At 40.7% G+C, this 21,842-nt stretch overlaps 2 protein-coding genes across 11 annotated transcripts in view; both read left to right on the top strand.

Annotated features, from left to right (window-relative positions):
- Positions 1-17,008, top strand: part of LOC116702848 (adenylate cyclase 9) — a 39,882-nt gene extending 22,874 nt beyond the window's left edge. For 2 of the 3 annotated variants that reach the window (XM_032537334.1, XM_032537332.1), the window contains 9 exons: positions 5,731-5,903; positions 8,210-8,320; positions 8,692-8,948; positions 9,289-9,391; positions 9,840-10,048; positions 11,243-11,402; positions 11,720-11,862; positions 12,071-12,094; positions 12,427-17,008. In XM_032537334.1, the coding sequence (XP_032393225.1) occupies positions 5,731-5,903; positions 8,210-8,320; positions 8,692-8,948; positions 9,289-9,391; positions 9,840-10,048; positions 11,243-11,402; positions 11,720-11,862; positions 12,071-12,094; positions 12,427-13,708 (2,462 nt within the window). In that variant the 3' untranslated portion in view covers positions 13,709-17,008. The remainder of the gene's footprint in view (positions 1-5,730; positions 5,904-8,209; positions 8,321-8,691; positions 8,949-9,288; positions 9,392-9,839; positions 10,049-11,242; positions 11,403-11,719; positions 11,863-12,070; positions 12,095-12,426) is intronic. The other variant, XM_032537333.1, reaches the window with a different exon arrangement.
- A 1,486-nt stretch (positions 17,009-18,494) lies between these two features.
- The window catches only part of crebbpb (CREB binding lysine acetyltransferase b), a 52,944-nt gene continuing 49,596 nt past the window's right edge, over positions 18,495-21,842 (top strand). For 7 of the 8 annotated variants that reach the window (XM_032536946.1, XM_032536943.1, XM_032536940.1 and 4 more), the window contains exon 1: positions 19,298-19,382. In XM_032536946.1, coding sequence (XP_032392837.1) covers positions 19,298-19,382 — 85 coding nt within the window. Of the gene's footprint in view, positions 19,383-21,842 lie in introns of all 8 variants that reach the window. The other variant, XM_032536939.1, reaches the window with a different exon arrangement.

The raw sequence follows: 21,842 nt of genomic DNA, 5'->3' as shown, positions 1-21,842 counted from the left end.
TACAGTGGGACAATAGTTTAACACAAACAACAATATACCACAACACATGTAATGTTAGCTTATAACTTCTTGGCCAATATGGTTAAACTGCCGCTGTTAGCTAGCTAAGGTTAGTTTGCTAGCATGTCAAATTACGGTACCAATAAAGGTTATAATTCGTGGTACAAAAATCATTACAGACTGTAAAATTAACCATATATACATATACAGGTGGCTTATATGTTATAAGTTTAGCAAAAAGAATCACGTTCAACTTACATTTGTATTGCTCCATCGGTCTCGCTATCGCGTCTTTGGCTGCCATTATCTAATGTTTTCTGTTACTGTTGTTAGCTCCGCCCCTTCCGCTACGAAGCCAAGATTGTGACCGTTGAGTGTGGAAAGTGTCCATCGATCCACACTTAACTTTCTGACCATTTTGAGTGCACCATCCAGGTACTCTAAGTGCAATGCATTTTACCGCACTTGACAATGTGAACGCACTACGTACTCAAATAGTTAGTATTAAGTACAGAAGTGCGCGATTTGAGACACACCCCTAGCTGATACTAGCGATTTCTAGTCTGCAACATATTTTGGGCTTCATTTAATAAACATAACCTGTAGTAGTACACAATTGTGTGTGTGTAGTTTTGATTACAGTGTGTGGAATTACTTAACGTTGCCTATTTATATATATTTATTTCTATTTCTCACGGCGTCTGTACGGCATCAACAGGGGTCACCATTGTTGTTTGTGTGTGTGACGTTAAAACTGTAAATGAGAGTACGACAACGAGAGTTCACAACAAGTAAGTTACGGGTTTGACTGCTGTTCCAGGGCACTTTTACAGGTAGAAGGTTGGGAAAATACGAGTAACGGGTTGCCTGGAACACAGCATAAATCTGCTCGTTTTCCTACATGCCCTTTAATGCCTCAGAAGTAACCTGGGCTCAGCATGAATATTCAGCTGTAAAAACAAAAAATAAAAACCTAGCCCTCCCCTGCTCCTATCCGTCCTCGGCTCGGGAGTCACGTACAGACTCTGCTTTTCCTTTACTGTCATAAATGACAGTGTGAGTTTCTTGGTGATTCCATGTGAAAAATGCATGTCTTTCGTGTTTTCTGTGTGAATGGGCTCACTCATAATTATAAAAAAAAAAACATTCCATCACGACTACCAAACAACTCATAGACTCAGTCTAGCCTCCATTTCTTTCTTATCCCAGTCTTACTTGAGTTGTTTCCAAGATGTCAATGCAATGCAATCTCTAGTCTACCTCTTATTTTTCTGCGAACCATGCCGCAGTAATGAAGTCCTCTCTAAACAACCTGTCATACTGGACAGGATTCCTTCTGTTCCTCCTGCCCTTTTCCCCCTGACAAGAACAGGATGTACAGTATATTCCAGGACAGGGACCCAGTGGAGGGAGAAGGCTGGGGCTGCTGGCTGGCAGTGCCAACTGGCATGGAGATCTGCCCAGCCTAGCAGTGCTAGTTTCCCTGTGCCACCTGCTCCATTGCCCTCCTGCTCTGATACCTGGCCCTGGAAGGCAAACCTGCCATTATCAGAAGATAGGGGTGTGTGTGTGTGTGTGTGTGTGTGTGTGTGTGTGTGTGTGTGTGTGTGTGTGTGTGTTCGCTGATCCAAGCATATCTGCCAACTCTCCTTCTCTCTCCGTTGTCCTCTGTGTTCTGCTGCTTTTAGTAAACTTCCCTGGGACAGCAGCATTGGCTATTCAGTCCCACTTGGGTTGCAAATGGCATTGGAAAGCAAAGGTGTTTCTTTGAGATAACAACAAAAATATTTAATATTTATAACTACTGTACCTTTTGAACACGATTTGGTCCTTTTCTTGCACCTGTCGCAGCGCTCCGCAAAGCCAGCAAAGCGACGGAGTTGTCAATCTTCCTTCCAGCTCCCACGTCGTTTAAATAGTAAATGCACCTGCGCCCATCTTTGCACCCATGGGCGTGCTGGTCTTACAGGGAGGTGTGTTCAGGGGAATTCTTGGCGTATTGCTATCTTTCGGCAGCAGAAAGTGATCGCGGCATTCACCAACAACAACCTGGTCTAAAGACAGTAACGCAGCATTTCATTGTTATTTTAACAGTGCATTACTAAATGCGCCTAAGCTTATGTACAGCGCGTTCTTTTTTTCTTTGAAGAACAATTTGGCGTCCATCCTTTTTATTTTATTTAATTGCCTTTGTTCATTGCTGATAGGTTATATTGGCGGTATCTGAAACTGCAGTCAAAACTCATGTGTTGCATCCACCTTTTTGTGTATGTTTGTTTGGCACACCCAACATCTGCACTGAACTTCTCTTAGCATCATGCAGAGAGGGGTTCAGGGGCGGCCATTGTCCCAGAAGAGCTTGGACGTGCTATGAGGAGGCGAGAGAAAGGGAGGAGTAGAGGTGATGGTGTTGTTTGGCTGCAAAGTGCTTTTCACATGTCTCTCTCCTCTGTCCTGAACAAAAGGGCTTGGAGAGGGAGATAATGTGACTGGGCTCTTCTGGGGAAAGGTTATCTACTGTTTCCTGCCAGCTGATAACACAGGACAGGACACTTCAAGTTCCATAATGCCTAAAGGCTTTCACTAATGATGCTTTTCAGTTAGCCCAGGGTCATCAGAGATGGAGAGAGGCAAACACTTATCTGTACCTGTATTACAGATCATCAAACAGATGTGCACAGACTGACTGGATTGTCTGACACAGACTGGAAAGAAACAAGCAGCATCAAGCTAAGTTTCTGGATCTTTTTCCCTGCTGCGAGGGCTTTAGACCACAGCTGTAATCTAATGATTTTGGATCCTGTGGAATTGGACAGTGGAGCCAATTTCAGGTCAGTATGTCAGAGCCACAAATTTCCTGCCTGACAACACTGCGATTTCATCTGCCACAAGGTTGGATCCTAAAGATGAGAGACTGTCCCACAATGGCCAGCAATAGGCGCACAAACATCTGCAGACACTTTAACATATATAACCCTCCCGCCCCATACAAACACAGATAATATACTGTGCACCTTTGTGAGCCTCTGTAGTCAATTTATCTTGCTTAGGACTCTGCCATGTTTGGTGATTCTCTGAAACAAGCTGTCTGATGAAAAGATCAACTTAACAGTCACATTAATTTAAATGCATGTGTCTGTGGCACACTTTATCTGGGACTTATGGAGTTCTATTTCTTTGAACTATTTTTAAGTCCTCCTTTTTGCTGCTTGGCCTGACTAAATGAACCAGAGTTGGTCAACTTAACATACCACATCCACATAAACCTCTGGAGATGGATGGCCATGGATACCTGTCGCTCAGTTTCTCTTTGGTCTGACAAAAGAGGAGAACGGTCACCTCTTTTAGCTATCAGATTGCTGTTGTTTACTTCAGTTTCAGAGAGTTTTATTTTTGAGTTTTGACACGTTTTCTTTTTTAATTATTGTGTTCCACCTCTTATTCTGTTTTGTATTCATGTCTGGCAGCTGGTTTGTAATTTTCTTTGATAAGTGTGTTTTTTTAAATAGTAAGTCATTGTGTTGCCCCCCCGTCTTACAGTTTTATGATTACTCAGCAGGCACTGCTTCTACAACTGATATAGCATTTGCATTGATTCTGACTCTTAATATATTAATAAATAATACATCCCATACTTTTAGTAGATTACTTTAAGAAAAAAATGTTTTGAGGGAAAGACAGAAGAATAACAAAAGGCAAACTGAGAGAGAGGGGGTAAAAGCAACCCCGTTGACCCACAAGGAGAAGCAGAAGTCACTGTATACTGGTGGGCAGGGAAGCATTTGATTAGCAAACTAATGAAATAAGTTAACACAGTGTGTGTGGGTTGTGTGTGTGTCTGTTTTGATCTGTCTATGACGCACAGTCACACTCACACATTCTCATCCGCAGAGGCAGTCAAAAATGCCCCACCGTTTCCTACTCGCTTCTTGCTGCTGTGTCATTCTGCATCACTGGTGCAGAGAATTAGTTATTTGTTACTGCTGTTTACTGCCTTTATTTCCCGTCCCTGAATGCTCATCCACCTGGCTATCGACCCAGCTACAGCTACGCCGTCCATCTACACCTCCACTCGCTCTGTGTGTATATGTGTTTGACTGAGTGTGTAGGTTGTTGGAGGGGGTGTTTTTTGTGAGTGTCTCATAATTGAACTTGTGCTTACATTTCTCTCTTTGTGTGCATATTTTCTTATTTTTTGTCTGCTTCTTTAGCTGCTTATCTTGGTGTGTGTTTGTGCGCACGTGCACTTGTGCGTGCGTAATTGCAAATGAGACTGTGTACCCTTGTGTCACATGTGTAGTCTCTGTGTGAGTGTGTCAGAGATTTCACCCTCAGGGTGGGTCCGCAGAGGGGAGGCAGTGGCGTGCCTGTCTGAAGTACTTAGGACAGACAATGCTCAGAGCCAGAAGCTGCAGCTTCACTGACAGTTGAATTATGTGGCTAAGCGTATGGTCACAGGTACTTAGGTATGCTGCTAACACACACACACACACACACACACACACACACACACACACACATAGAAACCGCATAGTTATTGTGTTTGTGGATTGTCACAACACAGTGCTGCAGAGAGATGGGAGGAAATATGAAGAGGAGTTCAGTCACAAACACTTAGTCTCAATGGGGACTGAAATGCTGTGTTTCAAGGTGCCAAGTGCTAAAGGTTTGTTAACTGTCAATCTTGCTGTCTACCTGGCTGTCCATGTACAGTATCTGTCAGACCGACGAAGTAGTTGGCAACAAAAATCAAAAGAGGAAGTGAACTATTAGTCTGTAATTGTGATTAAAATGTGTCCTTTAAGAGCATCCTGTTAACTCAGTGGTCTAAGGCTGTTGAAAGACAAGAGGAAATCTTATTGAGAGTGTGAAATACGCAGGATTGAGCATTACAGTGCATCCTACATGCTTCATGCTTTATGTTGTAAAGCAAGTGAAATGCCCTGTGTTTATACGCAGTTTGATCATTAAAATGACATAACACCACATTGCCATGTTTTGTCATGGTTTTGAGCAAAGTGGTTAGTTTTGTAGGTTGACCTTTTGGCAAAAGGTCGCACACACACATGCCCTAAGACTTTATAGGACAGATGGAAATGATAACATGTTGATAGACGTGGAAGGACACTGGTGTTCAAATATTTAGCCATGGTCATGGGGACCTCACATGCATGAACTACAGACAGAGATGCACATGTGCAGATGCACCTGTGGGACACATAGTATATGAAAGAGTAATTATCTCATTACAGAGAAAATAGATTGATATATGGGAGGATTTCAGCACTTCTATACAAAATATTGTCCTCAGACTATGGAGGTTGAGCAGAGAAATGATGAGAATGAGAAGTGATGAAGACCCTAACCCTTTGCTCTGGCTCATCTGTCTGATTCAAGAGTGAGAGAAAAACGTACAAAACCCTGCACTAATCACACATCATGTATATGTTTATGGAAGCAAGAATTACTCGTGTGTGACCATGCTTTTTCAGCTGGGAGATATTGATGTTCTCTGCTCTTCCCGGTCTTGATTCTGCTTTAATGCGAAAACCTGCTTATGTAATTCACTTAGGGAATTCATCCAGATGGGTACTGAGCCTCTCCTGAATCAACACCACTACAACCACACAGGGATGACTAACCCCAACTCAGTCCTGTTCCAGTTTAATCTGAGAGTAAGAATTGATCTGCCAGTGACATCGTCCTTATGCTCTGTTTGTGTATCTCCAGGCCTGAAGACCTACCTGATCTCTGGCAGGAAGGTGGAGCCTCACTCTCTTTGTAGCTGCTCTCAGTTGGGGTTGGCAGGGCCTGAGCATGCAGATCCCCGGTGCCCCACTCCTAGGGTGCACACACCTGATGGAGCTCCTTCAGCCTGCGCTCTGCCTCCAGACAATGCTAAGGTGAGATCACACTATTTCTGAGAAAATAGTATGAAACAAGTTTTCTTATGTTACATTTCTGGGATCCTTTCTCATTGCACATCAATATTGCCTGAGGAAGAACACTGAGCTGCATGTTCTGCTACAGCCTCTTTCATGTTCATATTTTCACTCTCTGTGTCCTTTTGTTTATGTGGGTGTATCAGAAGCTTTAATAAATATTTTTATTTTTGTATGCAAGTTGCTTCCTTCTGTCTTGAGTGGATGGCATGTAAAAGAATAGCTTTCACCCCTGCCATTACGTACATATTACATGGTTTTAACCCTGCGTGGTTAGAGTGTCTTTGTTGATTTCCCTTTTCACTTTTGATGCACTAAACTCCCACACATGCCTCCATTGGGTAGCACCTCAGTCCTAATTAAATCCTTATTAATAAAAATATGAGAACAAAACAGTAAGATTTTGTTAATTAGGCAATGAAAAGCGCTGTTCTCCCCAGTGGGCAGTCTACATATTAACTGACCCATCATCATGATCTCTTCATTAATCCAGAACATATTCATCCAATCTGTCCCCCTTAGCTTTGTCTTCAAGGGTTATGTCTCATTTGCTTCCCCGTTGTACCACTAGATCATGGACTCAAAACCGTGCATTTTTTCCCCTCATAAAACCCTCAAAACCCTGCACAGTTGTGCCTTAAATTCCTCCAAATTAATCCTCCTTTGTCTGTACACGTGCACCCTATGATCCTTGCACAGATCTGTCAGCTTATGCAGGGAGTTGGGAGGACCTTCTCAATTCTCTCTGCCTTCAACTGATGACTCCTCCATTTACAGCTGTTCGTCTGTTACCCACAATGCAAAGCACTGGAACGGAAACAAAAGCCACTTCCGCTCTCCAAACCCAAAAACTGGCTAAGCATGGCCTAGCCCACTACAAAATAAATCGATTAACTGTTTCATACTACATACAACTGCATTTGTCAGTACTATGTAGTATGAAACAGTTCAATCAATTGTAGGGGGTTTTGAATACAGCCAGTGTGTGCTGTCTCTGTGGGATTATGTTATATAGAGTGTGTGTGTTTTGGCTTCTCAATACTATAATGTTATGGTCATTTATAGCACAGCATACTGTAAGTGTCACACAAATCTCTTTCTTATTTTATGTTCTGTTTCAACAAAATGAGTGAGATGGAAAAAAAACAACTAAGTCCTCTATTCCTCCACTTTCCTGTTTACTCTCCTTTTCAGTAGTCTGGATCAATGGAAGTACATTTCAAGGATAAATTCCTGAAATGGCTCACCGACGGATGTCCCTCAGGTTTTGCTCTCTTGTGTTGCCCTTCTTATACTCAGTTTGATTCATAGCAAGCTACTCACTAAAAATGCCAAGTGCAATAAGGCAGGCCTGCTTGGTTCTTTCAGGGAATGATTGTAAAGATTTACAAGATTTATTTACGGTATTTACTATCTAACTGGGACAATTTGGGACCGATTGGGTGGGGATTGCTATGGACGAGGTACACACAGCAATAAATGTAACCATGTATCCAGCTAATTTAAATAGCTTACATTGCTGCATTGTGTTAACAGTGAACTTCAGTTAATATTGTATGTGGCATTTTCTTTTGTGTGGTGCAAATGTTTTGTCAAAACAAGTTCCTTCCCAAGACTATTTTGCAGAGCCACCACCGCTGCGTCCGGAGCATAGCGCCAGCCGAGACAATTGTGATTGGAAAGGCAAACCACTCAAATGGTTTAAATAGCAAATGCACCAAAAGATTACAAATTCAAATATTATGGCTGGCTTTTAAAGGGAATGGGAGAAGACAACCGCTTAGATCGTTAAAATAGGGCCCAGAGCGTTTTTTATTTTCTATTCCGGAATTTATGTGTGGAAGAGCCAGACCATACTTTACAGCGCTGTGGATATTTTGGGGAGTTTTTCAGTGACGCTGCTGCTGCTCTTAGCATTGTTGTTGAAATAAATACTATTTAGCCAATACTAATACATAATTATTTATAAAGCACATTTAAAAACAACAGAGTTGAGCCAAACTGCTGCTGCACAGTCAGTCACAGCATCCATAGTTCAGTTTGTGTTTAAATGACAAATTCAGTTTTTTTGCTGTCTCAATGCTAATGTGTGTTTTTTGTCACCTCTCTTTTGTCAGTTGTCACACTTGATCTCGATCTCTGTCATCCTTTTTAATGTTTTCTTTGCTCACAGGCTTTCCTTGATCTGTATTAATTCCCTTTTTTTTTTTTCTTGCCCCTATATGCTGCATCTCCCTCCATACTGTCCCCTTTCAATCTCCCTGCAGTCTCCTTGTATATCCTGCAGCGTGGTCCGGATACCAGGCGTTGATCAGATTCTGGAAGAAGGAGCGGTACACAATGGCCGCCATGATGACCACAAGACCAACAGCAGCAAGGTTAGTCTGTAGTTGTTACCGGAACCACACCGATTTTATTTGAAACTGTTTATCTAACATGATGTTTGACACTATTAATAAAGATATTTTTCTTTCAAATAGTGGGGCATCGTGAACCAACTCTGGTTCATTTAGTCAGGCCAAGCAGCAAAAAGGAGGACTTAAAAATAGTTCAAAGAAATGGAACTCCATAAGTCCCAGATAAAGTGTGCCACAGACACATGCATTTAAATGAATGTGACTGTAGCACGCTAAGTTTATATTTCATATTCAGACTTTTTCACATGACCTATTTCCAAAGCAACAATCCATTATAACTTCTTCCTTTTTTTGGAAATTCAGGTCTTCTCTCTCCCCGCTTTCCACCTTAGGAATCTTCAAATCTGAAGTGTTCACCAGCAATTTCTGCAGGGCGCAGCCCTAAGACTCTGAACGGCCTGCTCAGTCCTCAGCTGGAAGCCTTGAACAACAGCCAGACGTCCCTATGTGAGATGCTGCAGGAGAAGGAGAAGAAGACGTGGAGTGGAGGAACCATGGGCATGGACCACTCTGCGCTCATTCCTTTACGATCCAAGAACTTCAGGGAGAGGAGTGATGCTCACTTTGTGGATGTTATTAAAGAGGACAGGTTTGAATGACCTAAGGATAAATACATTAAACAGTTCAGTACAATACAGTATGTACAGTTGATCAGGAAGTCAATCTCAGCTGTTAATGTCAATTTTTCCAGCCAATGTGATTGTAAAATTTATTTATAAATCCCAACTGGCTGTCCAAATATAGAGGTTTACTCCTCGACGCAGCGGGCGCGGGATCATCTCCGACCTGCGGGCCTTTGCTGCATGTCATTCTCCTCTTATATCTTCAGCTGTCCTGTCAAAAGAATAAAGGCTGAAAATGCCCAAAAAACATCTTTAAAAATCCCAACTGAACATTATTTCTACTGACTTTCCTCTGTGCCTGTGCAGCCTTATGAAGGACTATTTCTACAGACCTCCCATAAACAAGCTGAGCCTCACCTTCCTGGAAAGGAGCCTCGAGTCTGCTTACCGGATAAGCTACCAGGAGGAGGTAGGTGTGTGAGTGTTGTTGACATAATGGTTCCTGTATGCCTGCATGTTTTAAAATTGCAAATGCATTTGACTATGTCTGTTTATTTTTTTACCCAATTACCCATGACCATGAATGACTGTTAAAGTGTTAAATGAGTTGTGCCCGGGACTTGTCATCCCACCTCTGCTGTCTCCACCTGTGAACGTCTACCTGTGTGTGTGCATGTCTTTCTGCCTGTTTGTGTTTCTCTGCGAGTCTCTGTTTTGTCTGGGAAGCTTGTTAGCACTGTGTTGTGACCAGACCTTAACTGCGGCAAAGAGAAATCACTGCAGGACCTTAAAAGTAGCTTTGTATTAGTTTGTACTGTCCTCTGCTGGCGTAACCTTAGAAGTGCATCTTCACTCCTATGGCTGCAACTGTTACTAAATCGTGTAGTCGAGATTCTGAGTCTCTCTTTCTCTTCCAGGTGGAAACCCAAGCAGCGGTGCAGACTTTTGCCAGTCCAACATTCAGTTCTTTCCTGGACATGTTGCTGTGCTGTTCAGTGTTTCTGGCTCTCTCACTGGCCTGCTTTCTTCGACCACTTGTCTCCCAGCAGAGTTTGTCCATGCCAGCACTCATTCTGACAGCTGTAGCCACCCTGTTGGAGGCTCTGGCTCTGTTGTTTGCTATACGGTGAGATACTGAATATAGCATATGGGCTGAAAACTAGGGGCCCATGGGCTAGATCCAGCCTGCAAGACAACATCAGAAGACCCCCCACATGTTTAGAATTTATTGTTACCTATGGCCCTGCAAATGTTTATTTCCTGTTTAAATTTGTTGGTATTTTAATTTAGAGTGATAATTTAATTTAAAGGTCAATCCCAACACACAAATTGGCTCCACACTTTTTAGTTAGCAACGTTTAGCAAGCTCTCCTAATTGTGCAACTTGTCAACATTAACACTTCAGCTATGACAAACTGCACTGATGTTCCACTTCACACCTGATTCTAAGATTTCTATTACTTAATTTAAAAGAATGTAGGAATGAACACTATCTGCTTTCAGACACCTGATGGATAAGTGGATAAAGAAACTGAAAGGGAGTTTTTGCAAGCATGCTTACTGGAGTATCTTTACCTGCTTGAAGTCATGACACCGCTGCAATTGGAAAGTAGTTTTATGTGAAAGGAAATTGTGTTTGGACTATTTTTGTTTTGTTTTGTTACTGTTGATACACTCATTTCATTTGAAATGTGTTGCTTCAAATATCTTAGAAAGAATGTAGATGTACTTTATGACATCATTTTTTTTTAACGTGTTTTCCAGAAGATGTTTATTTTGTAAAGTAGTGGTGTCTACTAATGTGGCTATATTGTTGATGTGCATGTGCTTTCTGTTTTCTAATGGGAAAATAGAGTGGTGGGTGTGCTTCTCTACTGTTAGTATAAGGAAAATGTATTCAGACAGTTGGAAAGCAGAAATAGAAAGATGGACAAGGGGGAAACATGGGATAAAAAATGTTACGTCTACCAGGGGAAACTCAGGTAGGGTGTTGAAATAAGGGCCCTAAAGCAAAAAAAGGCCCAGACACCTTTTTAACATAAATACATTTGGATTATATTACGTAATTGTCACTCAAAGTGTGTGCCTTTATATTAGATCCACATTTATCTATAAAAATAATTGTTTGTGTTCACTGACTCTTGCTTTGTGTTCATGTATTGAGAAGCTTTATGAGAATTATATATGGAATGAGTTTATCAATCAAGTTCGTATCAGGCTTGCATCAAACAGGACACTCAAGAATCAGATAATCACTTTATTAGTATTATTTCTATACCATCATAATAATCAACCTCAAGTTATTATTTTTCCTCTCCAGTATGGCTTTCTACCTGGACAGTGTGCTGAATTGCACTCGGCTGCTGATGAGAGCGATTTCAGGCTGGATAGCGCGGCACTTTATAGGAGCTGTCCTGGTTTCCCTGCCCACTGTGGCCGTCTTCTCCCATGTCACCTGTGACATGCATCTCTCCATGCAGGTGGATTTGAAGTTTCATATTTTCTTTATGTTTAGAAATGGATCACTAGGGTGTGGAAAACTAGTATTGTTATTTGATGCTGTCTTCACAACAGATCTATTTTCTCACATTCAAATTGCTAATTGAGTTTTGCTTCTGACCAGTAAAGCACCTTCCCTGTTGGACTACTGTTCACGTAAAATGTCCATATCTAACATAATTGTATTCACCATATGTCTTTTAGTTGTACAATATGTACAGCTTAAAGTCAGTAAAGTTAATGTGATAATCTCATGGGCTCTTTTGACTAATGACATTGTGACATATATTTTCCCCAGTCCACCATGTTCATCTGCTGTGCTGGCATCATAGCTATCATTCAGTACTCTAACTTCTGCCAACTCAGCTACTGGATGCGCTCAGTTCTAGCGACTTTGGTGGGACTAGCACTGCTTGCCTTGCTCTTCGGCTCCCCCTGCAGGTATGACATACTAAAGACTATAGAGATAATGAAAAGAAAGGAAAAAGCACATTTCAAAAATGTGATGCAATTGAAATGTGTTTTTAATAATGGTGTAGAGATAATGTGACTGAGCTTATAATTGAAATTTCAAGAAAGAGCACTAGTATTTGTCGTGCTGGATTTGTACATGCACTTAATGCATTCACTTATGTTTTATCTCTTCCAGTGTGGCTAAAAGTCTGGTTTTTTGGTAAGTACAATGATTACTGTAAGCACTGTCAGTGTCAACCAGTCATTCTTCTTTTTGGTAGACAGTAAATAAACAATGTACCTAAATTCTGAATTCAACACTGTTGCTATGATGCTTGTGGCTCTTTCTGACAGTTGACAGACACTCTTTTGTGTTGCCTGCATGATGCAGAGTTTAAATTTTGGTAAGGTGCAAGCAACTTCAAAGCTTTTGTAGTTATGGTGATTACTTTCAGCTATAGAAGAATCTAATTTATGTTGAGAAGCCAAATATTTATACTACCCTACCCTGTTTGACATATTTTCCGGCACTTTTTCCTGTCTTTTCACCAGGTCGGATGGCCAGGGCAATAACAGCAACAGCAACGGCTCCATGGTCATGTCGGAAAGCCCAGCAGACCTACAGGACCTCCTGGGGCCTGAGGCCTGCGTGGCCTTTTTCCTAGTCCTTCTCCTGATCTGGTTCCTTAACCGTGAATTTGAGGTCAGTCACCGCCTGCATTACCATGGCAATGTGGAGGCTGATAAACACCGCATCAAGATCCAGAACATGAGGGACCAGGCCGACTGGCTGCTTCGCAATATCATCCCCATCCATGTGGCCGAGCAGCTGAAAGTCACCCAGAGCTACTCTAAGAACCACGACAATGTGGGTGTAATATTTGCCAGTATTGTTAATTTCAGTGAGTTTTATGAGGAAAGCTATGAGGGAGGCAAGGAGTGCTACCGTGTCCTCAACGAGCTAATTGGAGACTTTGATGAGCTGTTACGAAAGCCTGCCTTCTCAAATATGGAAAAGATCAAGACCATTGGTGCCACGTACATGGCAGCAGCAGGACTCAATGCGCAGCAGTGTGCAGATGCGGCACATCCTCATGCCCACCTCCGTGCTCTTTTTGAATTTGCCCTTGAAATGATGTGTGTGGTGGACGACTTCAACAAGAACATGCTGGGCTTTGGCTTCAAGCTTCGCATTGGATTCAATCACGGGCCTCTAACAGCGGGGGTGATTGGCACCACTAAACTTCTCTACGATATCTGGGGCGACACAGTCAACATCGCCAGTCGCATGGATACTACAGGTGTGGAGTGTCGTGTCCAGGTCAGCGAGGAGAGCTACTGTGTGCTGAGTGCCATGGATTATGAGTTTGATTATCGGGGCACAGTTAACGTCAAAGGCAAAGGTCAGATGAAGACCTTCCTTTACCCGAAGAGCAGTGACAGTGGCCCTGTGCCTCAGTACCAACTCTCAGTCTCACCAGAGATCCGGGTACAGGTGGATGGTAGCATCGGCCGCTCGCCCACTGATGAAATCGCCAGCATGGTGCCCACAACCAGCATAGCTGCAAGCAGTACCAATACTACCATACCCAGTGCCAGCACTGGTTCCTCTACTACCACAGGGCTTAGCTATGGGAAAGAGGCGGACAGCCATGAGAGACATCCCTCTACAGAGACTTCTCATGCCAGGCGATCTCCGTCTCATCTAGAAGGACCTCTTTCTTCTGCAAAAAACAAACAGCTCATCATCTCATCCTCAGCCCAGCAAAATACACTCCAAAATTCCCAGAAAGACAAATGTGAAGATGATTATGACAGTAATGTTGGAGAGTGAACCAGATTTTAAGAATTTTCTACAGTTGCTTTTTATCATAAATCCTCTACCCTTTAAGCGCTTGTTCCTGCCGGTTGGCATTTGTAAAATTGCTGTAGATTTGGTTCTACCCCAGGTAGAATCAGAGAAAAAGACCCACTGCCCTCTTCTCTGCATCAACCAGACAGCAAGTTGTTTTTAGTTTAAATCTGATTGGCTTATATTACCAGTGAAGGGTGCTGACTGAACAACAAAGTAAGGTTCAGGCAGGAGCACACAGAGGAAGTGGGAAGATGTGATGACTTTGAACCTTGTCTTGCCTGCTACAGATCCCACTGTCTCCCATTAACTTACTTGATTATCTGTACACCTTTAATCTTAATTATTTCTTTTGTATGTCTTTTAAGTGCCTTTAGAGTAGATATAATGTAGTATAATGTGTAGACAAAGCCTTTTGGAGTAAGGGAAGAATAACATAAAGGGAAAACTGTCAATAAGCAAACTTTTGGAAAAACTGCTTAGCTTTTGTTACAACTTTACATTGTATACTATGCTTTGCTATGATATTTTGCCTTTTATCAAAGAAAACCTCATGGAAAGTGCTTCAACATGAGGAGAATCACAATGCGTGTGAAGGGAAATAACACGGTACGATATGTATTAGTAAAATCTGCACACGAATGCAACAGAGCCTGTTTCCGTGTTCTTTATGAGAACCAGAAAAGTCTTCATGAAAGGCACAGCAGAGACTAATCAATATAGGCTAAGGGCTGACGGGGCTGAGCTGTGTGCAGTGTGAATGTATTTGTTTGCATACCGTGTGTAAGTGTGTTGTGTCTGTGTAGTAACAAGAACATGCAGGGTTTAATGATGAGAGGTGCCTATAAGTTACTCGACAGACTTGGTGAAACTGCAAGATGATGACAAACAGTTTAGGAACGCAGTGGGAAAAAAAACCTCTTGGTTTCTGATGTGGCAGCTTTTTCTCTGGCCTCTGTTTAGATCTTAGTATTGTCTCAGTACTGAGGCATGATGGTCTCAGCTACATTTATTCAGCATGCTTGTAACAACAGCATCGTAGACGAGGTTAACTGTTACTAGTGTTTGTGCCCTCCCACAGGATCCAGGCTCTTATGAATGCCCAAGCTGTGTTTAGTATATTGTATGTATACTGAGTATTTCAATGGATACTACTACTGCGGCATTGCTGTACCTGTAGATTGTGTTGACGGTAGGTTTTGCTATGGATTACACTGTGTGTTAGTTGATAGTGTTTTTAAGACATGGATAATCAAAGTGGAATGTCACAAATCTAAACTACGTGTGTTTTATTGTATTTATTGTTACACAAAACTTGAACTGGTCACGTGAAGCTGCCCTCTCTAATTTTTTATGATTTGAAAGGCATTGCTCAATGGAAACAGCTGGATGCATTAGTTGCTTCATAGCATGCTTTCAATGGCATGAAACGTAATGTAATATCACTGTAAACGCAAAGGAAGTGTAACAAATGTATTTCGAAATATATGTTGGTTTAACTATTTCTTTTTGACTTCATTGATTTCCTGCTATTATGTCAGATTGCTTAGGAAAACAAACAGATTAAACTGTGTGTCTCTGTTGCTGTTACATTTTCTCTTCTGTCACAGTTTCTTGAAAAGGATTGTGTGCTCAGAGGCAAAAAAGTTCCACTTCAGTGTCTTATTTATGATGTTTCAATACTTGCAACACCTTAACCTTATATTTTTAAATCACCATTTTAAAATTTGTACTTTTTGGGTAATTAAGCAAACAAAAACAATATTGCAGAAAACCTAGAACCAATTTGCCTTCTTTTATCATCAAATAATTTATTCCAACTGCAACATTTCACATTACCCTAGTAGTTCATAATTAGTTTCTTTTTTCTATGTTTGAAGATTGGGTAGCTTGCCTTTTAACTTGGTTTTCCTATATCTTTGTTTTTATTGTGTGCTCTGAGTTGCTTTAATTTCTTAGGACATTGGGTATTTCTCAAAAGCATATATGCATATGCAGTAGAATGTTCACTATTTGATGCTTAAATCAAATTTCATTTTGATAAGTTTTCTTCCGAGGTTTATAACATCCTGAAATGTGAGCAGTGCCTATTCTTAATATATACAAGTAAATGTAAACATACCAAACATATTCAACATTAACAATGAATTCCTTTTTGTTTGGCTTTCCATTGGGATCTGTATCTGTTGATCGGATGGAGTTGGGTTGATCTAATGCAATAATTATTAGCTTGAAAGGGAAAAAATATACCTTTACGCTCATGAGCACACAACCCTTGTACCAGCCCAAAATTTGTTTGTTATACTACAATAAAGGGATACTTAAAATGATTATTGTTATTATCCATGATTGAGTGCTTAAGATAGATCATGAGAGTGTCAGGTAAAGTGTTTCTTCTTTGGTAATTTTGATATGCTCTTTCGAATTATGTGTATTTCATTAATTGAACATTTGTTTCTGGTTAGTATTGTATTGAACAATAAGATTGGGGCGTCAACTTTGAGTTTTTCACTTGTTTCTTTTCTATTTTTCCCCTCTTTGTTTCATTACAAACATGTTGATATGGTTTGATTTATCACGATGTAAGGGACATTCTGACTCAGCAGGATGGCGCACTGAGAATTTCGATGCCAAAGAGTGTTGTTGCCATCTCTTGGAGTTTCTTTGTATATCGTATATTCTCCCTCAATTGGAGGTTGTGCTCTGCACGTTTAAGACAGTTCATTTATATTTTCACTAGTGTTAAAACTCATATGCACAACACGCTCACTTTTTATGTACAGTATGCCTTTATATTGTATAGTATATGGGCATTTTCTATTATTTCTATAAGCGCATGTACTAGAGTGTTAAATAGTCTAAAGAACTGGGTCATTTTAACAATGTTGGAATAATACTTCTGTGTTCTTTTTTCCTGCATGTGTGTAAAAAAAAAAAGGAAAAAAAAAAAAAAAAAAAAAAAGAGCGTTCGTAAAACTGAGTGGTTTTGTGTGTTTTGGTAGGGATGCTCTAATCTTATCATCTCAAAACGAATGACATGCTAGGACAGTATAATACAGATACAGACATCCTTTTTTTCTTTTATTTTTTTTATTTTTTATTTATTTAAACTGGCCAAATAAAATGGTCAAAACACTACTAGATGTCTGCAGGTAGGCAGTATGTCAGTAGCAGCTACTGCGAAGTTTTAATGAATTGTTGCTTTCTTTGGACATGTTTTTATAGCATGCTGATAGGTATGCAAGTGAAGGTAAAAATTGAATAAAGTCTGTTTCTGGGAAATGCTGTCCGTTTTAATTTATAGCCTGTAAACTTCATCCGCTTCTGTATTCACCCGTGGTGGATTGTAACTAAGTAGCCCACGTGTTCTCCAAGTACATTTCTAAAATAGCCAACAACTTATTAGGTACTTGAACAGTACTTTACTTTGCGTATTTTTGTTTGATGCTGTTTTATGTATTACACTGTTATATACTACTCCATTTCCTTACAGTGTTACTTTTGTAGGTTAAGTACAACACAGACACGTTTATAAAATATGCTACATAATGAATACTTTTACTTTCAATAATTTAAGTAGGCCTATGTTTTGCACATAATACTTGTACCTATGTTCCTCTTAAATGCAAAACTTTGAATTAGAATTAAGTATTTTTTTTATTTTATTTTTTTTACAGTGATTGCTACTTTTATGCTAGTTAAGGATCAGAATACTTTTTCTACCACTGGTATTTAAGGTCACCCTAGAGGGTATCAAGAGAAATGAGAATTACTTACAATCTTTGGTTGAGTACATTCAAATATTATATAATATAATATATAATATTAAATATTTTGACTGCTCAGGTATATTTTGAAATGTGAGAGATTCCATCCATCTTCATTTGGTTATCTGGGTTGGGTCGTGGACGCAGCAGCTTCATTATTACTTTTTCACTGAACACTGGACAGCGCTCCTATCCTGATACTTATTTGCTAACAGCTGGAGCGGTACATGTAAGGTTTCATCCAACCTTTGCTGTTTAATTTGTAACTTACATGAATACTTCAAATTCAAAATATGACTATGGTAGATCTCAATAGAAAGTTGTTCTTATATAATGTATTAGTTTATAGGGACACTTTAAATTGAAGTTAAGGAAGAGGTATTTAAATTTGATGTATTAAAAACCTGCATTCAAAGTACAGTAAAGTAAAGTGTTATCGGCAAAAGCTAAAGTGCTCGTAAATATACAACTATATACTACTAGGTAGTTAAATGTATAGTATTGTGACTGATTTTACAAGCTCAAGATCACATGCTTTGTATGAAACATTGGTATTATATCACATAAATATATATACAGTATATTGTACTTCTTCATCAAATTTAATATTCACTTTGAGTAAAAAGTACAATATTTCTCAGTAAAAATGTAATTGAGTTAAATGTAATGAAGGTCTACTTAGTTACTTTCCACCACCATTTGTAGTAATATGATAGGCATAAACTAAATATAGAGGAACTCATTTAAGTATTTCGGTTTATCGACATTGCAGTGTGTTTTCCCAAAAGTGAGTCTTTTCTGTTTGTGGTATTAACTGCTGTGTGTTTTTAAAGTTTAAAGCAGGTAGTAGGCTACATTTTTATTTTTGGGGTTATTCCACCCCTAGAGGCAACTTCACGTACGTCCACGTGACGCACGGTGCACAGGTTTACGTCAGGGCGTCGTAGTGCGACACCACCCCCTCCTCCCCCCACAGTCTAGCTGGGAAGAAAAAAAAAACTTTTTTTTGTATCGGAGGAATCAACAGCCGCCATCTTGACGCGGCTCAGAATCGGGATTTCGGGGGGAGCATTAATTTTAAAAACCGATCGGAGCTACCCAGACGGGGCTTAAACGGCTTTTTTCGTGAAGAAAATCGAAGTGTTAGTCCTTCCGATGAGAATTAATGCAAACATGTGAGGATTCCATGGGTTTTTATCGTCTCGAAAGCCCACTGTATATTTGATTTCCCTTTTAGAGAGCGCCGCTTCTCGCCGTATCTCCGTACCGAGACGCTGTATTTACCGGGAGACAGCGACGGCAAAAATAATCCACTTCATAGAAAATATTTTTTGAATTTTGCTCTTTTTATTTAAGCCCGAGAGAGATTTTATGGCTGCTTGTTTCGACTGCGAAAAAGATGATTCTGTGCAGACGTAAAACCGGCGATCTGCGAAGAAAGGGATTTGCTTACGCCTTGTGTAATATTTTATGATAGATTTTTATTTATTTTTCTCGAACTGAAATATTTTTTGGACGTAATTATTGAGGATAATTATGTGGGTGTTGGGTGTTGGATTATCATGGGGTGATCTTCGGCGGCGAAGCGTGGCGCTGTTGCCTTTCTTTTGAAACCTTTTTTCTCCGGGCAGCATTTTGCCAGTCTGCCAGTCAAGAAAAAAAAAAAAAAACAACGTTAAATTGCTCTTTTAAACACAACGTTAGGGAAAGTTACCAGTTATTACTAGCCGAAGGTCGACGAGTTGGACTGAACCTGCTTCTATTTTCCTGCATCATCATCCATTCACTGAATCTGCCGACCAGGATGGCTGACAATCTCCTGGATGTCGGACCCCCCACTGCAAAGCGACCCAAGCTTAATTCACCTCTCTCGGTATCAGATGGCCCAGGTAAGGACAACACATGGTTTTACAATTGTAACGTACTTACAGGGAGGATGTGCTAACTCGCAATACGATTTTTACATTGTGAAAACCTGTAGAATTTTTTGAATGTTTTTTTTGAGACGGGAGGTCTACGGTGAAGTACACCCGTCCACCACTTCAGTTGTGCAGTGCAAATATCACAGTAAAACTGTACCAAGTCTTTGTTGGATTGTTCGATTAAATTTACAACTGATTGAACATGTCATAAACTGCGATTAGTGGTAAAAGTACAAGCTCAATGCCTGTTCGTCTCATAATTGCTTAACACTGAGTATGCTCCAAACTTTGCAGTCTTAAAGTGTTAAAAGTTAAGTTAAAACACAAATGGTGCAAACCGGTCTTAACACCCGGGATACAGGGGGGGGTGACATGTTGACAGGACATGTGCAAGGGTAGGCGTTAGTTTTTTTTCTCACCGTTTCTGACTGATGCTCTAGTGTCGTGGCACCTGTGCATTTATTAGCCACATGTGATAAAACAAATATTTATTGTGATCGCCTCTCGATCCCTTCAGAAAAAAACCTCTTACCCACCAGCACAGAGGAACATGCTGCCCACGTATCCTTGGAGTTGGATTGGACGTAGTGTCTTGCTCGTTGCCTCCTCAGCCGTGCAGAGACAGCACGAGCACTTGAACCTGTGTTGTCTGATTAAAAGATAATCTCTACCACTACTAGGTGCCGCTGAAGGCTGAGCCCCTTCTTTCATTCAGCAAAATTCTTGAGTGATCTGGGTCAAAATGTCTGGGGAAATATACTGGAAGATTGCACTTGTTTTTTTACCTACTTCCAGGTTTTCTGCTGCCAGTATTATATATTTGGCTAGTCAATGGACTTAATAAATCTTGCAAGCTGAGAAAAACTGCTGCCCTAATAAATCTTTTTTAGAAGACTTCAACTGTAACCCTCGTCATCCATATACATTTGCTGACTTTTCAGATTATTGTTGTTTATCTGTGAATGAGAGATGAGCCATTTAATTAACGTTTCAACCCCTTATCCTGTACATATAACATTTGCGAAAATGTCTAAATTTGACAGTCACTAACAAATGGACAAGATAAATTGAATACAGAGTAATACTAATTTGATATCTTGGCACCAGAGCTCCACATTTGTAGTTTCTTCAAAAATTACAAGTGACTACTTAAATCTTTAACAGAACTTTTGGCATCTTGTCTTGTATGAACTAATTTTACAGGGACCTTATGTAGATGGGGACTCGCACTTTCAAGAGGGAAAACTGCTGACGCTACCTTTCTGAAAAGTGGACCGCAATCGCATATCCAGTACAGGCCAAAAGTTTGGCCACACCTTCTCATTCAATGTGTTACCTTTTATTTTTATGACTATTTACATTGTAGATTCTCACTGAAGGCGTCAAAACTATGAATGACCACATACGGAATTATGTACTTAACAAAAAAGTGTGAAACAACTGAAAACATGTCTTATAGTTTCTTCAAAGTAGCCACCCTTTGCTCTGATTATTGATTTGCACACTCTTGGCATTCTCTTGATGAGCTTCAAGAGGGAGTCACCTGAAATGGTTTCCCAACAGTCTTGAAGGAGTTCCCAGAGATGCTTAGCACTTGTTGGCCCTTTTGTCTTCACCTGCAGTCCAGCTCACCCCAAACCATCTCGATTGGGTTCGGTCCGGTGACTGTGGAGGCGCAGCACTCCATCACTCTCCTTCTGGTCAAATAGCCCTACACAGCCTGGAGGTGTGTTTGGGTCATTGTCCTGTGGAAAAATAAATGATGGTCCAACTAAACACAAACCCATGGGATGGCACGTTGCGCAGGGATGCTGTGGTAGCCAAGCTGGTTCAGTATGCCTATTTTGGAATAAATCCCTAACAGTGTCACCAGCAAAGCACCCACACATCACACTCCTCCTGCATGCTTCACGGTGGGAACCAGGCACGTAGAATCCGTCCGGTACCTTTTCCGTTGCCAAAGACACGGTGGTTGGAACCACAGATCTCAAACTTGGACTCATCAGACCAAGCAAAGTTTCCACTGGTCTAATGTCCCATTCCTTGTGTTTCTTGGCCAAAACAGATCACTTCTGCTTTGTGCGTCTCCTCAGTGGTTTCCTAGCTGCATTTCAACATGAAGGCCTGATTGCGCAGTCTCCTTTTACAGTTGTTCTAGAGATGTGTCTGCTGCTAGAATTCTGTGTGATATTCATCTGGTCTCTAATCTGAGCTGCTGTTAACTTGCATTCTGAGGCTGGTGACTTGGATGAACTTATCCTCAGCAGCAGGGTGCTCTTGGTCTTTCCTTTCCTGGGGCGGTCCTCATGTGAGCCAGTTTCATTGCAGTGCTTGATGGTTTTTGCGACTGCACTTGGGGACACATTCAAAGTTTTTGCAATATTCCAGACTGACTGACCGTCATGTCTTAAAGTAATGATGGCCACT

Source organism: Etheostoma spectabile, chromosome 15 (genome assembly GCF_008692095.1).
Source record: "Etheostoma spectabile isolate EspeVRDwgs_2016 chromosome 15, UIUC_Espe_1.0, whole genome shotgun sequence".
NCBI lineage: Eukaryota > Metazoa > Chordata > Actinopteri > Perciformes > Percidae > Etheostoma > Etheostoma spectabile.
The sequence above is the reverse complement of the archived record's forward strand: the minus strand, read 5'-3'. Positions and strand labels throughout refer to the sequence as shown.